The sequence below is a fragment of the Pithys albifrons genome, chromosome 8 (assembly GCF_047495875.1).
Source record: "Pithys albifrons albifrons isolate INPA30051 chromosome 8, PitAlb_v1, whole genome shotgun sequence".
In the NCBI taxonomy this organism is placed as follows: domain Eukaryota; kingdom Metazoa; phylum Chordata; class Aves; order Passeriformes; family Thamnophilidae; genus Pithys; species Pithys albifrons.
Genome location: NC_092465.1, coordinates 25,085,116 through 25,103,060, shown reverse-complemented (window position 1 = coordinate 25,103,060; position 17,945 = coordinate 25,085,116). Strand labels below are relative to the sequence as shown.

The window sequence follows — 17,945 nt, the reverse complement described above, 5'->3', positions numbered from 1 at the left end:
ATGTTTGTATGAATAAACATTAATCAATTTTTTTAATCAGTATTTTCTATGTATCAACATGACAATTTATAAAAAAACCTTCTTATAAAATAAGGAAACACATTATGTCATTTGAACAAGTTCTTTTGCATTCTTTTTAAGACTCCCAGATTCAGTGAAGTTACTGGTGAACCCAAAACTTTTGAGGTTTAAGGGGTTTAGTTACCCAGAAGAGGGTGACTAATGCTAATGTGAACATCGTTTGTGTGGAAAAAAACCTCACATAAATCACCCTCCCTCCCCAGGGAAAAAAACCCCAACACAAACAAACAACAAAACAAACACACACACACAAACAAACAAACCCCAAAACACAAAAAACCCAAAGCAAACAAAACAACAATGCTCACAGCCAAACCGAAATTTATTACTGTCCAATGCATCACAGTTTAAATGAATACACTCCTAATTTGGTGGACTTGCTCATTTTACAGGACATACAACTGTACAATATTGATTAAGTATGGAAAGAGAATAAAGGGATACACATAATCTATTCAGTAGCCAGGAGAAAGATGAGTGACTGTGGGATTTGCTACATATATTCTCACAGCCAACACTGACTTAAGTGATTTTATACCTAGGATGTCATGGACTTTTTGATAGAAAATATCTGATTAATGGAATCATGATAATTCTTCATCACACAGTAAGAAAACATCAGAAGCACTTGTAGGAGTAAGACCCAACAGCCATCCTTATTTCAGACCTTGTTCCCCACTGTTTTACGGCAGACCTAGCCATTGACATTTGTCTGCAGAAAATGCTGGAGCCTTGCTTTCTTCTACTTCCATACTGCTCCCCCTCCACCTCTTTTTCCAGACATCACACTTTCTCCCTGCTCTGATGGAGAGACCAGCAGTGCAGTCCAGAACTCACCATCATACTGCAGAAAGGACAACATACCCTACATACAACTGTACTCTACCTTCTCCCAAAAACAACACTCTTCACAAGGTCAAGAGGCACCTGACCCTCCTTCATCTCTTCTTTAGTACTTCCTCCGCCAAGACATCAAGGAAATAGAATGCAAAATCCGAGTAAAGAGGAAACGACCTTAGTACTCACAATAATATCACATTCAATGGTCTTTGAGCCAAGAGATTTTATATTACCATAATTTAATAATACCTGTAGATCATCTAGGGAATTAATATGTGGGCTCTTCTTCCAAGACAAGCACAAATTAAAATGCATTACTCAAAGTCTACTAAAAAGAAGTTCATTTTTCTGCAAGTTTTTTATTACTGAGGATTAAATTATAAGATTCCAAATTATCCTACTTCGCTAGTACCAGTGAACTTCCTGAATATATACCACTTTTCAGAAATAAGTTTGGAATTTAGTTTTGGAATTTAATTTTGGAGTTATGTCATGTAAAACTTCTCACTTCCTGAGGGAGACACTTCCTTAGTGTATATGAATTATAGGGCATGTTACCCTGATTCAAATCTCCTCAGAAAACAAAACTCCTTACACTCCCATGTATAAGAATTAGTCCTTCTTTAAATCACAAAAGGCATTTTTGCTAACTCCCTTCTAGCAATGCATTCCATCCTCTTACGACAATGACTTACCTGGGACTTGCTCTGTATGTACATTTGCAGGAAATAGAAGAAGTAGAGAAAACCAGGGTAATAAATTTAAATCTCAAGAGGCTTTCTGAGACTTTTTAATCAGTAAATCAAATCAAACCAGACAATGATGACATCAGAGATGAGGAAGTTTGACTTGTCTCAGTGCTTCATTCTCAGGCTCGTAAGAAGAAAAATCACCACCATTCCTTCATGCTTTTTGGAATGTATTCCCCCTTTCCTTGGCTCCAGTATATGCTCATTCAGGATCACTTTGGCCCTCTGTTGACCTACTGCCTTATGTCTTCTTTCTTTCTCTGACTGACAAGTATTCAACCACCTTGAAAATTACAGGTCTTTGTGGGAGAGAGCAGTATGATCTTGACATCCCAGACATAATGATGAGTCCCTGCTCCGGGTATGACATTATAAAAGCTTTATCAAATGAGAAAATGCAGTATTCTGCATAAGCAACAGAGTAGCACTGCATAAGCTCAAGAGGACATGGCAGCTTGGTTGCCTCAGGGAAAAGGAGCATGTGCTGTCATAAAGTCACTGAGAAATAAGTAATTGCCCAGCCTAAGTACATTACACAGCTGGACGATACACTTTTGCTATAATCCCTGCTGAACACATCCACAGAAACACTACAATCACATATAAATAAGGTCAACTTATAAAGCCACTTATAGCTTTGGCCTCAAGGACTAGAATACAGATGTTTGCAGTATCATCTGAGAAACCAGTTTTATATAGCTTTCTGCAGTGTTTCCCATACCAAACAGCCTCCTACAATCCTTTTTATCTTCCAATAACTCCTCTGATCCTATTGCTAACTGATGAAAAGTATGAAGTCTACTGCAAAGACAATAAGCCTTCTGATATACTACTCCTAAATGTCAGGACCTCACCAGAGTCTATTTTTCTCTCACTCAGGGTCTCTCTTTTCATAGGTCCGATAGATCTCATTCCTCTTACATATCTCAAATTACTCCCACCCAAAACATTTTTAGTGTTTCTATACCTCTGCAACAGACCCAAGTCCAGAAGGTTCCATGTTCCTTGGCGTAGTATGGCTGTTTCAAAGGAGATCACTGGCAGGGTATGAGCAATGCCAGTGAGATAAAAAAGCCAAGCTAACAAAAGCCAAACTTGCTGAAATCAATACCAAACAAACATAGGTCAGTCTCCTGGGGAAAACCATTAACTGTTCACTTTTCCATTGTAATGATTCAGCTGGGGGAGCTAGAGGGCAATTTGTTCACAGGTTAATGACAGCAGAGACTTAAAAGGAAGGGTGCAAGATTAAAACTGCAGGTAGAGCTTTTCCAGCCTTATGCTAAACTGCATGCACTGAATTTACTGTGTACATTTATAGTTAAATGTATTATTATTATTATTATTTATTTATTATTTATTATATTATTTTAGATGGGAAGGGGGGAGAAGGGGGCGTGGTGGCAAATTGCATACATTGTTTTCTATATATTTTATTCAGTGAATCACAGTGTTTCAAATCTGAGAGCAATGTAGTTGAAAAATTTCTGTAATGTTTTGTAAGTCCAAAATGCAGTAAGTCAAATGCCTAAAGAACTTTGTGTAGGTTCCCCTGCAATAATCTGTGACTACCCCAAATTGATATGGGCAAGGACTTGAAATTCAAGACTAGAAAATAGATGCTTAGTGCTCCAAGTAATAAACTGAACTTGAAGCACTGTATTTTGTGCTTGTGCCTAGGAGTTTGATTACAAGCCTCTGCACCTACCATAAGCCACTTTTTAAAAATACTACAAATACAGAGAAACCTGCAGTCTAGAACACTTGACAGCCAAGACAGAAGTACTGGAAAAGAAACTCTCAAAACTCCTCTATTCATCAATCAGAGAGAGATTTAAAAGTGCCAATGAGGGGCTGGGAAGAAAAAGACTTGCTAGTGTATCTCTTGCTGGTATATCTAATGGGTCCTTTTGGCTCTTAAACCATCCAAGGCCCCTGCAACACCTTGAACAACATTAAAATTCCCAAAAGTATGTCTGGATGAGTTATCCCAGATACTGTGATGACTGGCATAAGACTATTCCCAGCAACTCTTTTGCTACTAAGGAAGCAGATGTGGCATAAAAAAAATACAACAGCACTTTTTTATGATCAGAGTCTTCATAACTGTGCATGAATCCTTCATTAATTAGTTATGCCAGTTTCAAGGCTACTTTAGTGAAAAGTAGCAACAAAGCGGTTTAACATATTTATGTCTCTAAATAATTCACAACTATTCATTACAGAGGCCCAACATTTGGAAAGCCACTTCTATTCCCTGTTGTCACTTCTACATTTCTTTCACTTATAATTGGAAACTTACTGTCTCAAAGATTCTTTCACTAGAAAGAAATGCAAAGTCAAGTGCTTCAGAAAAAGATAGAAACAGTTATTTCTCAATATGCCTGTCTAGCAATGTAATATATCCTCTCATATTTTTCAAAGAAAATTACCCTATTGTACAAGATCAGAACCCAAACTTGACACTAGCAAGAATCCAAGCAGAAAAACTGAGGAAGTCACTGACTGAAAGACACAGCATTGATAAACCACTGTGTCCAAAAGTTTCTGACAGCCTGAATGAGTTAGACAAGAGATAATTAAGTTCAGCTTTGTAATTGTAAGTTCCTTTGTGTATTTCCATGACCGCTCGGCAGGATGGCAGAAGTTTAATCACCCTCAGATACGATTCCACTTCATTTACATCCCATGCACTGCAACTGCCTTTGGCTTCTTCATTGACCTCATTGACCTGTTTTACAATACAGAACTACTTTTCAGTATCTATTTAACTTCAGAAATACTGTAGATGAACCTTAGTGATGTAAAGATATCATCTAGTGCTAATGGAAACCTACAATTTGGGAAAAACAAACTACATTCTGTAACCTGCAGCCTCTAAACTTGGAAATAGAGGCCATGCTAAATCAAACCTTTGGAACCACACAAACGTTTTCATACATCTGTTGCATCATTTCATTTAGAATCCCCTAAGCTATAGAGGGAAACCCCACCAAGTTACTTTTTTAGAGCTTTTGTTTCTGCACTGGCTAAAGGAGTAAGTTGAGAAGTACAGCAGATGTATGTAGTTTTCAAAGAACCTGAAACTTTCAACCCTTCCATTCCTTTCCTTCCCCCACGCAGTGAAGCACTATTTTTACCTCCAGTCCAGGGGCAAGGGTTTATTGCCTCCTAGCATATGCTATTTCACCTCTATAGTTGACTTCTTTGACTTTTGCAAGCCTTCTCTTACAAACAAGCAGTTGGAGAAAAAGAAGCTCTTTGCTATATATAACTTCTAAATAAATCTAATATTGGAATGAAATTACTAAAAAAAAATAGAGAAGAACTATGTGGATGGTGGAAGTTTACTTGCCTTTCATTTTAGTAACAACTGCTTGTCTTTTCCTTATGTGACTACAAGTAAAACATCACTGAAGTATCTTGGGGTTTTGTAGCTCAGTTACAAAAATAACTATTACTTTTATTCATAGTAAAATAAAATAGATAGAAACTGTCAGTTCTAAGCTTTATGCACGGATATGTAGAGGAATAATTAACATTTTTGTCCTGGAATGCTGCGTTCTGCCCTGAAGGCCTATCAGTTCATGGCGCCCTGCTGCTTTCAAATATCCCGCGCTTCTTATCCTTACTGGGCAGCATGTTCATAGTTCTAACGGATTCAATGGTCTCGGTCACAGCAGGGCAGAAAGTTCAGGAAACTTTCTATGCATAGCATATGGATAGAATAAACAGCACTGTATGCAAGGGTGACAGGAACAGAGCCCAAAGCAATTCACACATGTTCACGTTAACCCATTGCAAAGCCTTCCCCTTTTAAACAAGTATCAGTCACCTGGAAGTCGGTTAAGTGCACCCAGTTACATCTCCAAAGTATGGAGGCTGCGGAGGTGGAGAGAAGTTAGGTTAAATGCAGGAGCTGGAAGAACAATTCAGTTAAAAATAGCTTTGTTCCCCTGAAACTCCACTTTTCATCGAATCTACAAGCAGGAAGAACCCATTTGCGAGAAAACTGTACTTCAGAGTTACTTTAGGGTGACTTCTACGAAGGGAAGGCTTTGCAGAAAAAAAGATGCTTTCGGTACATACTTTCACACACTCACACGCCCCTCCGCCCCATCGATGAGCTAAATGCATTTGCCCCCTGCTCTGAGAGACGCACTAGCCGAGCAGTACGGGAGTCATACCGAAACTCTCACGGGACTTTTGACCTCCGCGCTCAAGAGTGCGAAACACGGCTGTGAGAACGGGCGCTGTCACACCCAAATTCTCCAAAGCGAGTTTGGTGCTCGTTTTGTCTTGATGCCGCCGTTACTGCCCTTTGGCAATAGCGGTGATCTCGCCCTTTAGCGAGAGTTAAACACCAGTTTAACCCGGGAAGTACCCGGCACAACCCGCCCAGAAGGCAGCGGCGGAGGAGCCGCGGTGCGCGCAGGGCGACGGGCACCGACCCTCCGTCCCATCCCGTCCCGTCCGGTCCCCGCCGCGCCCTCCGCCGCCCCGCGGCGACTCACCCAGCTGGAGCTGCTCGCACTGCCCGTGGGGGTTCCCGCTGATCCGGCACCGGAAAATGGCCCCAGGGCTGTCCACCGAGGTGTTGGCGGGCCAGATGGCTCGGGGTGCGCCTACCACCAGCCTGCGGGGCAGAGACGGCAGCGTGAGGACCCGTAGCAGACGCAGCCAGGAAAGCCGCAACGGGGCCCCCGCGGGGGCGGCGGGCCGGGGACTCACCATGGCTCCTCGCCGTGGCGGTGCAGGAGAACTGAGTACCCGAAGAAGGTCCCGTTGCCCCCACGGAAGAGCAGCCCGTGCTGGGTGTCCAGGTTGTAGGACCGCGCCGTCGGCAGGCATTGCCACAGCAGGAGCAGCGGGGCGGCCCAGCCAGCAGCCCCCCGCGCCCTCCTGCAGCTCCGCATGGCTCCGGCCGGCCGGCGGCACACAGACTCCCCGTTTCTCTCCGCTCCCGCTCGGCGAGAAGGCAGCGCCGAGCCGTGCCCCGCCCTGCCCTGCCTTGCCCTGCCCTGCCCCGCCCCGGACTCCCTGTGCTGCCCCTGCCGCCAGGCTCGCCGAGGCGGTCTCCGCGCAGTCTGGGCTGGGGTTGTCCCCTCCGGACGGGGGAATCGCAGGCTGCGCCGCCGCAGCCCCGCTTGCCTCCCAGGCGGCGTGGGTCGGGTGTCTCCCCGCCCCGTCCGCGCCCGAGGTGGGCGCAGCGGAAGGGACACGGACCCCGGACAGAGCACGGCCCCGTGGGACGCAGCCATCCCAATCCTGGCAGGATAGAGAGGGGGCGGCCGCCCTCGCTTCGGCTCGGCACACCTGCCCGTTTGCCAGGCCGGCAGAGAGGAAGGCAGAGCCAGTAAACTTGTCCTAAAATCTCCCGCCGGGCACCGGCCGGGCAGCTCCACCCAAGCGCAGGACTGTCTTCTGGGAACGGATCTGTGGAGGGGATTGAGTTTTCCTATAAGATTTAGGAAAAAAATCCCAATACCTCTGTGCTTTAAGCTTTTTCGTGCTGTCGCTGTGCTGAAGGTTCTTCCTTGCCCTCCTCTGGCCTGGGGTATTTGACCAGTGCCATAGCAGCAAAGCATAGTCAGCCTTGCCTACCCATGTTGTACAAGACTGCGCACTGCTGATGGCTCCTTCCTTCTGCATGAGATGAAATCAGAACAACCCCCCATCACTTCTGTTTTGTTTTAGAGTTACGTTTTCACATTCCTGTTCAGCTCTTCAGTTTCTGACAAAGTTACCAGCCATGCCTTCAGTCAGTATTCCAACAAAGGAAAACGAGCATTGTGCAAGAGATCTGGTATTTAACAGGCCTTTAAAGGGCTCCCTTGATCTTAGCGAGGAGCTTTACTGTCCATGTTTCCAGCAGAGCAGTCACTGACTCTTGATGTAGCTTATACTGGATTGTGTGCAACCTGAAATCAAGTCTGTTACTTCTACCTACAAACCTTGCCCCACTCAAGTCCTTTGAATAGCAGGACTTCCCTGGTGCTATAATAATGCCTGTATATGGATAACCTATGTATAATAACTGAGGAAAAGAATGTAAGTACTTCTTCAAAATGAAAAGTTAAGTTATGAAGATTACTTATTGTTTCTGAAGTAAAATCCAGTATGATTTCAACTATCAAATATTACACACGTTAAAAATTAACTGGGAGATGGCAGACTACCATCCCCTAATGGAAATTCAGAACACGTCATTTTAAGCTTTTTGGAATAAAATTCCCCTTTCACTTCCATTCATTTGGTAGAAATGTGGAAAGTTTAACACTTCTGCAAAATGCTGAGCAACTACTAGAGCAGGGCACTGAGACAATGCAGGAATGAGACATCTTGTCATCCTAAGCACATGCAGATATGTAGCTCCTGGAATGAGATCAGCACACTGCAAGATCTGACAGTCAGTTAGCAGTGTATCTTTTTTTAAGTCCTCATCTCTAGAGCCATGAGACGGTTTCCTGAATAACACTGATGTGGAGCAATGACTGTTTCATGTAAAGGAGTCAAACAGCTCCTCAGCTGCTATTCATCTTCATTCCAACTACCGACATCAAAGGAGTTAAAACAATCAACAGCAGCTGTGAATCTGCATTTCTACCACTCAAGAAGTTTTCACCCTCATTTTCAAAGCAGCAAAACGAGCATGATTCCAAACTGAAATGCTAAATTGTGGTTTCGTTGGTGAGAAATTGTAACATGGTTGCACCACCACACCTACCATTTAGCCAGTTTTGGAGGACTTTCATGCTTTTCTGCAAGAGATTGTTACAGTTCCTGGATTTGTTTCTTAATAATCACAAAAATGAATACAAAGCTCTATCCCTTGAATGACAGACAAGAGAACAGTTTTTCAGACTTGTTTCCCCTTGCAAGTTTATGTCCTACACAGATCTGTTCTGTCTGCCCTTTTCCAAGACCAGTCTTACCTCTATCACTTTACAAAAAGCTGATGCAGGAACCATGTGACTGCATTTGAGGATCTCTTTGCAGCTGTATTTCTAAGCATTTGAGAGAGCCCATCCTAAACCTCAGTTAGATGACTTGTTTCTTGCACTTGGCATTGTAGCTTTTCAATAAGTATTGTATAGGCAAGGGATAAATGTGTGCAAGCTGCTTATGGTACTCAGAGACAAATTACAGCCTCTTGAGATCAGTGTTACTGTGAGAGTTTAGGAAAAGAAAGACACCACAGAAGTTGTAAGGACTTTGTAGAACTTTCAGTCTAGTGGGCCCTGCTAAAGAAGGTGTTTAGATGGTGGCAGGGTTCCTAGCTGACAGAATAAGGTAGATTATAAAACTAGAGGATTAATTTATTGGCATATAAATAGCTGCTTATCAGCTACGAAATGAAACTGAGAATGGTATTGTACCTCACCTGTCAGGGGAAAATGTGACTGTTGTCTGCTAGACTGCTAGAGTGAATGTGATCATGATCCACCAGGCATCAATGAAATGAGTGGAAGATAAATCTACTGGAGAGTGATAAATCTGTATTTTGAGAAAAATCTGATGTTTTTAGTACCCAAGGTACGGCGCCAGTCAGAGAGCAAAATCAATGCAAACTGACAGCAGAGTAATAGTAGGAGTAATAGCAACAGAATTTGGATTTTATTTGGGATTAAGTGAACTTGCAGAAAAGATCAAACCAACACTGGCAGCCAAGTACCTGTAGTTAAAAATCAAATATATGGTTTTTTATATAAAATTATCCTGAAATAATAAAAAGAAATTGTTCCCAAAACATCTTGCCACCATGCAATCAGAACAGCATATCTCCCACAGTCCTCTGTGAGTTAATAACACTAGAAGCAAAATATCGCAGTGACTTGCTCTGGTGCTTGACATTGGTTTGCCATCTAAGGCAATTACAGAGGACTTATTGGGACAGTTTGTTAAGCATATTAGTCCACAGTTTGGCAGAATTTTTTATAGCAGATGCATGCACTTTGACTGTCCTCATCTCTTTCTGCTCATTCTTAAATCATACTGCTGCCTCTGTTACCCTGGTATTGTTCAGTGTCTGAGCAATGAACCAGATCAGAGATGTGATCTGGGTTAAAAATATCCCAGAAAACCCCCCAAACCTAGATCAGATTTGTAGCTTGCATGTATGTCTGGCCAGTTGTATTGACTGCATTAATACAGTGGCTTAAACTGATGTTGCAGCTTCAGGAGCTTTCTCAGGCAACAGACTTAACTTTCTAGAAGTAGCAAGTCTGCAAGGTCAAAACCTACACATCTACCTTAAACTGAAGCAGAAATACATTTCCCCAGCATTGGTCTCCTGTTGGAGCTCAAGGATCTTTGTTCAAATCTTTTCTGCCTCAGTCCTAATGAGTCCAGCTTAAAAAGAGCTATATTAAAATAACACAGAATTACTGGTCCCATAAATGCAAACACAACATCATGTGATCAAGATAACCATACAGTTCTATAAAAGATCATATCTGTTATTTCAAGATTTACTATTTCAAATGCAATTATAAGGTAGTGACTACTGCTGAGATTTTAATTAGTTAGTTTTTGCATTTGGGAGGAGTATGAGAGAAAGTTGCTGGGAAAACAAAACAAACAAAAAATTTGCTTTCCTCAGAGCTGTTCAGATTGGGAAAAGCAGTGGTTTGGGTCTTTAATCATTCTGTCAACATTGTTTACCTGTAATACATCCTGTTGCTGGTGAGAAGATGGGAAAGAAAATCACTGTAGGAAGAACATACTGATTCTGAATGTCTGTCATTAGCTTTCTTCTGTGGGACCTATACTATGCCCTTTTTGATTCCCTAAGTTGGAAGGCATTTGTATTAAATTAAGTCCTGTGTGTGGGCTGATGTTGAGTAACTGATCACATGACTGCTTTAGCTGTGTTGCAAATGCATGAAAGCACATGTTCTTAAAACTCCTCATGAATATGCCTGCTTTCATCTGTGTCTGTCCTTGGTCTCCTGTGTGTCATGTGACCCACAGCTGCTTATGGATGAGTGTCTCCAAATCTACTCTCAATTAGAAATAAAACTATCAGTGGATGAGTTCCTGTTTCCAATTAAAAAGAGTTGAGTTTTATTTTAAAATTATCTAAATATTTAAATACTGGTATTTCAAATTTTAAAATTTCTAAACCTTTATGATTTACCAAAACATGGAAAATCTATGGGTTTGGTGAGACCATATCTATGACTTGTTTTTCCTCTAAGCTTCCCTCCAGACACCCTGCAACAATGGCAGTCGGCCATAAAGTCTATTATTCATATGCTGTCATCTGAGTAATTATAGAAGACAAATATACTCTTAGACTTACCCCTTCTAGAAACTTCATCTTCCTTCTGCTATACACATGATACATGTGAGCTTGCATGAAGAGGATATATTGTCCACTGACAAGTATAATTAAGTACAGATGTCTGAGACACCAAAAAGTAGCAAATGTTAGCAAGGGTCTTAATTTTATAATTTTGCTTATGTTCTCTTTAGAAATCTGAATTTTATTTAGAATCGGTTGAAGAGGAACAAGCTTCTAGTTTAATCAGCATATTTCATTACACTCACATGATCTCATCTTAAGAAAGACTTTAAAGGGGGTTTTTTTCTCCCTTGAACACTTGTGCTGCTGAAGACAGACTTCCCAAAAGAGCTTCCCAATACATAAACATATAAAAATGTCATACAGACATTGATTATGGCAACCTGACTAGGAAATGCAAAAAATAGATCATTGTAGTTAAGAACATCTTAACTAAGAACTGCATTTTAATTTACAGATTGGTAAGATTGGAAATTAATCATTATATATATATATGCGTGATTAATTAATTCCATATCCTTTTTTATTTCTTAAAATTTTGTCTAAGATTTTTGAGTTGCAAAATCAGATGCAGCTAAATGATTAGTTTCAATTGGAGTTGGGCAATAACTTCCCCTTTCCCATTTCAAAGGAATTGCTGATCTTTTGAAACTTTCCCATCTGAAATTCAAATGAAGCCTGTTTTCATGTACCATCTCCATTGCAGAAGTCTGAATCAGCAGAATTGAAACATTTTTTCATTATTTACACTTTTAAAACAAATATTTCAGTTTATTATAGTTATTTTTACATGAACAGCAAATACGTATGCTCAGAGAATTTCAACATAAAAAATTATAGTTTCAAATTTTTTCAAAATTAGTAATTTTCTTTAAATCAACTCTTTCTTGTAATAATTTCCATTTCAACATATTCATCTCTCCATAGGAAAAAATCCTGATAATCTCTTGATATTGTGAGTTTCTTGGTTTTTTTGAGTTTCTGTACTTCCATAGGTTCCACATGTCTGCTGATGATATCAGGTGTAACAGGAATGGAACAGAATCCATAAGAACTTTGTCTAGATTTATTTCTTGTCCCCAAAGCAAGTTTAAGTTAAATATTAATCTGTCACATCTGCTGTAAAGCATAAATCAGAGGATGAAGTAAAAGCACAAGCTTTGGTTATTTAACTAAGGTAGACCAAAGCAGGTATTAGTTGTGCTGACAAGAAGGGTCTGTTCTGTACTCAGGTGTGAGTTTATACAGCACTTCCCATCACTAGACCAAAATCACTTACAATATTTTACAGACATATGATAGTTTCTGTTTGTATCAATCTTTGCATATGTGCACATGTCAATACAATGACACTGCTACGTCCTACCGTTAATAGCTATTTTCCAAAAGTGTCCATACGAGGATACTTAAATGAGTGAATATTTTGAGAGGAATGTATGTGTTCTTACTGTCACTCTCATTCCTTTTTAATTTTTTAAAATAATTTGTAACAAAAGATATGCATGGTAAATGATTGATGCAAGTTGGACAATTAATAGTTTAAAAAGTGTGTGTCAAATGATGCTGAGGTTGAAAGCTTTTGGTTCCTTAGGAAAAGTAAACACTATGAAAACTATGAAGGTTTTGGTTATGTGTGGATCATGTTCTTTCAACAGTGACAACAGCTATGTTTCAGATTGAAAAAAAACTCACAAGACCCCATTATTTCTTGGAAAAAACCCAACAAACCCACCAAAAACCCAAACTGAAACAGTTGTTGGAAGAGAACTGTTGAAAGGAAACATCTGGAGGAAATGCCAGTCCAATTTCAATCTTGTGTTCAGGATGCCATAACATACATTTTGCAGGATGTGATACTGTGCTTCATCAGACAACATCACAATGAAATCATACCTCTGAATATGGACTCCAGGACACCTTTATGAAGCATGGTATGTCTGATTCTGCTTCCTGAGAGGGTGTATTAGAAATAGTTCTCATCAAGTGGTCATTTCTTTGATGCTAGCATGAAATCCTAGATACACACAAAATGATTACTTCACAAACTCCTAATCTTTGTGAGGATGGAAGCAGGCACATCAAACCAGGACCTAGTCCTGAGATGTCAAGACAGTTGAAGAGAAATCTAAGACAACCAACAGCTAAATCCAGGATGAAAATATGATAAGAAGTAATAATGGTAGAAGACAGTGAAAATTGACTGATTTTGTATAGCTGTTTGCACAATGTGAGACTTCTGAAATTTTTTAGAGGAGAAGAAAATAAAAGATTGTTCTAGATTTTTATGTATCCTTCCATGAGTGGCCCTAGCATGATTCCAAAAACTCCACATCCCCATAATGCATCTTCATGGATTTATTAACCTCTTTAAAAAATATGGAAAGCAAAAACGTTTTGGCAAGCTAACAGAGCTCTAGTTGTTAAAATGTTGACTGCATTATCTTCATAATTAGTTATTTGCTAGCTGTGTATATGTGATTTTGTAGTAGTCAGGTCCAATAAAAGTTTAGACCTTCACATTTTAAACATTAAGAATTTTTGTTGTCTTGCAGGAACAAGACCAAATCTATATAATTTTCATGTGATTTGAAAGAGAGGGTTTTTTCAAAATAACAGTCTCTTATTTAAGGAGAATGTAGTAGTATTGAGACTAGGCAGAAAGCAAAGTATGCAGAGCATATACTCTAAGATTTCATCCACTTACAGGTAAACTTAGTTGTCCTGGTTCCTGTATTTTGCCAAAATAAGCTGTGTCTATTTACCTGTTTGGTTTTTTTTAACCCCTCTGTTTAGGGTATGGATAGTATATCTGTATAATGGACACCATAAATAATGTTACAAGTTGTTGCTATACTACTTGTAACTAAATAAACCAGGGAACTGCTGTCCTACTTAATGAAGTGCCTCATGGTTGTCTTTGCTCTGTTTAAGAGTGGCTGGGGGATTTACGGAACCTGGGAACTAAGGAGTGAAATTGTGTGGGGGCAAAAAGTGTCAGTGGGGAAGGTGGTGTTTTAATTTGATTTTCTCTCCAAACATATTTTAACTAGCATGAAATTGTTTTTCCACAACTCAATCAGTCTTTTCCTGATGCCAGTGACTTGTAAGTGACCCAAAAACTTTTTCATCATACTTTCTTCCTTTGTCCTGTTTCAGAAGGGAGAGTGAGAGGGAGGCTGGGTGGGTGTTTGGCAGCCAGACAAGGTTAACCTCCCACAAAGTTTCAGACCTTTTCCAATTCCACAATGCTGCTCTAAAGGTAAAGGGATTGGGGCTGTAAAATTTGATGTGTAATCAGTATCCAGGCCAATATTAAAGGTATAAATGAAAGAATGCATATAATATCATAAATACATTCTCTATTTATCTCTCTTGCCTAAATCACTTTTTCTTCTTTTTTTTTTTTTTTTTGTTCAGCTTACCATGAGAGTAATGATAAAAGAAGGTTTAAGAACCTTCCAAAGAGTCAAACTAGTTCTTCATAACTAAATAGTAAGAAACATCACATTTTTGATTTTTACAGAGTTTAAAGTGATGTGAAATTTTTCATATGATGTATAAGCAAAGGCTTCAGCTCTTGGTTATATTGGTTATACAAATATCTCTCTAGGGTTTACAGTAATTGCAAGCTCAGTATTATACCTTGTGGTCTCACCTCTGATAATGCTTCCCTACCATGTGTTCCCCATAAAAATCCTTCCTGGGGCTGTACAGAAGGTTGTAGAGTTCAAAATTATTGAGAATCTTGTCCTATAGATCTGAGTTTTTATGAGTTTTAGATAAGGTGAATGAAGAATCTACACCACAGTATTTAATAGATAATGATTAGAGATATGAAAATACATCATAATTTTAAGAACAAAAGATTCTCTTGTTTGAGGCAGAGTACAGATATTTTTTTGGTCATCATTTTAGAGCAAATGAAAAGATTACTAATAAAACTGCCACACCTATATTTAAGCATCATTAATAATCAGGTGATAGCACTTAAAATTTGATATGAAAAATTATATGGCTGTCAACCTACCATGTAAGAAAAGGACAAAGATAACTTAACCGTCTTCTTTCTCTTGATATATCTGAACCACAGTTTTCTCTTTATTCTTACGGTCAAGATTATTTCATGTACACACGCTGGCCATAAAGGAGCAGTTTGCACCATAGGCATGCCTGTGGGGTAATAAAACATAATATCTGTTTTGAGAAATTAGTGTTGCTTATCTTAAAAAAAAAAAAAAAAAGATGTCTGCTTCCTGAGCTCACAGAAGGCAGTTCAGAGAAAAGTAAACCAGAATTTAAGTGTCATCACAGATGGGTAAAAAAAACCACAACAGTTGACTATGTAGTTTTATATAGCTAAGACAAAATTGTATGTTTCACAGAAAAACAAACTCAGATCTAGAGCTAACATATGCTGAACATCTTCAGCAATGGACCATGTCCCTGTAACTTTCAGTGGCCATAAAAGCTGTTTGGCATTTCACTTAATAAAGCAGAGATTTGCCCAAACTATTCACTATTTAAGATTAGACCAGTTTAAATTTTAACTATTTAATAGCTAATGGAGTTTTTCCATTGTTTTCAATTAGGCCACAATCTGTCTGGGACTGTGTGAGAACTGAGACATAGTCATTAGGTGGAATCAGATAAATGTGCTTTTCTTTTTAGGTTTTCTGGATAATGAAAATTAAATTAAAACCCTCACAAAATTCTGGCATGAAAATTAAATGAAAACCCTCACAAAAATCCTGGCATATTTATTTAAAATATGGTTACATAAACGCTTAGCAAAATGTATAAAAAGTAGATTCTCTAGTTAAATGAGTTTTTCCAAGATCTTTCTATTTTGAAATGACACAGTGTGTTATAATGTCTTGACTAGACATTATCAGTGTCCTCAGCCTTCTGTTTTGTGAAAAGATGTTACACTCTTTTCTTTGCAAGTAGAAGAAAGTGTAATATTGTGCATCTCTTTCTGAGCAAACTTTTCTTCTGCTATAAATGTATTGCAGTTACTGTGAGGAACAAGTCACTGAACACCCCTTCCTTGTGCCCCACTGATTCATATATTGACTGTAAATCTTTAAAACTCAATTAGAATTGTGTAAACTCTGTTTTCATAAGGTTTTTGAATATTCACATTGTGTTGGCTGCTTCTTCATTTTTATGGTTTAGCTCTTGTTATTAGATGCAGTTTGTGAAGACTGCAAAATCAAATAACTCTGGCTTTATGTGTTGCCATGGGGTCTAGTGTTTTGAAATTAAGGAAGCCACATCTGTCAGTACAGTAGTACAATTCTACTCCAAAACAGATACTTGCATCCAGTGTTCATGGCTCATATACCCATAAAAAGTTAAATATTTTTTAAAGAATTGTTCTTTTCCACATAGAAATAGGAATCCAGTCTTTCTGAAATCATTAGGAGACTCCAACGACTGTTGGACTTCAGGCTTATTCTTCATAAAAGAGTAGAACAACCCCAAAAGTTAACGGTAGTAGGGGCCTGGTTTCCACTAGGGAAAAGAATTGCAGCTTTTCAAATGTCTTCACATTTAAAGGAACAAACTGACTGAAGGAAATTTCAGTGCAAATATTAGTATTCCCTGAAATTTGTTTTATTGCATTTTTTTTCTATTAATCATTGTTCATGTCTGCTAACTATTTAGTATAACCAATAGGTAATTTTTCACAAGGGATGTTGCTGTACCTTCATTTGCATATTAATTTATACAAAAGATAAAGCAAAAAGAAGTATCGGCATTAAAATTTCAGTGAAAAAACAAAGTAATCTGGAAACAAAAACACTTCACTTACAATTATGAATTGTCTGGGGTCTATTACTGCGATGAGTCATAGAATCACAGAATCATAGAATACCAAGTTGGAAGGGACCCCAAGGATTATATGGTCCAACCTTCCTTGGCAAAAGCACAGTCTAGACAAGATGGCTCAGCACCCTGTGCATCTGAATCTTAAAAGTGTCCAGTGTTGGAGAATCCATCACTTCCCTGGCAAGATTATTCCCGTGGTTGATTGTTCTCTTTGTAAAAATTTTTTCTCTTGTGTCCAATTGGAATCTGTCCAGGAATAACTTGTAGCCATTACCACTTGTCTTTTCCTTGTGAGACTTTGTAAAAGGGGAGTGTCCATCTACTTTGTAGCCATTCTTTAACTACTGTAACATGGTAATAAGGTCTCCCCTAAGCCTTCTTTTTCCAAGGCTGAACAAACCTTTTCAACAGTTCCCCATATGGCAGGCTCCCAGTCACTGGATCATCTCTGCTGCCCTTCTCTGGACCCTTTTCAGCCTGTCCACATATTTTAGTATCTTGGGGACCAAAACTGGCCACAGTATTTCAAGAGTGGCCTGGAAGAAGCAGCTTCTAGGTGAAAGATAATGCTGGAATAATGTGGGATAATGACTTCTGTCCCTCTGCTGCTAATGCCCTTGTTGATGCCACCCAGTGTCCTCCTGCTTTCCCTGTCAGTGCAGCAGCAGCTCTGTCAACTCACACTGAGCTGCTGGCCCACCAGGACCCCCAGGTCCCTTTCACAGAGCTGCTCCCCAGAAGGCAGATCCCAGCCTGTGCTGGGCTCCTGGATTGTTTTCCCACATGAAAGACCTTACACTTGTCCTTGTTGATTTCATAAGGTTCTTGTTAGCCCACTTTTCTAGCCTCTTCAGGTCTTCCTGTAGGGTGACTCTCCTTTCCAGATTGTCTACTTTCCTACTCTGTTTGGTATCATCAGCAAATTTCATCAAACTACACTTGATCCCATCCTCCAGATAATTTATGAAGATATTAAAGAGCAAAGTGATCAATATTGATCCCTGGAGGCCCTCACTTTAAATACAGGATGGTGGAGAATGTAGATACAGATGTAACTATAGATACAGATGTATACACACACATGCACCCATGAAAGGGAAAATAACTATTTTTTAAAAGGGTTTAAACTGCTGCCT

The 17,945-nt window shown here is 39.5% G+C and overlaps 1 protein-coding gene across 1 annotated transcript in view; it reads right to left on the bottom strand.

The window, feature by feature from the left end:
• Window positions 1-6,668, bottom strand: part of ITGA4 (integrin subunit alpha 4) — a 33,879-nt gene extending 27,211 nt beyond the window's left edge. Inside the window, exons 1-2 of the mRNA XM_071562675.1 lie at window positions 6,402-6,668; window positions 6,185-6,306 (exon numbers count right to left, since the gene is read on the bottom strand). Of these exons, the coding sequence (XP_071418776.1) occupies window positions 6,185-6,306; window positions 6,402-6,586 (307 nt within the window). The 5' untranslated portion in view covers window positions 6,587-6,668. The remainder of the gene's footprint in view (window positions 1-6,184; window positions 6,307-6,401) is intronic.
• Between the last annotated feature and the right edge of the window lie 11,277 nt (window positions 6,669-17,945).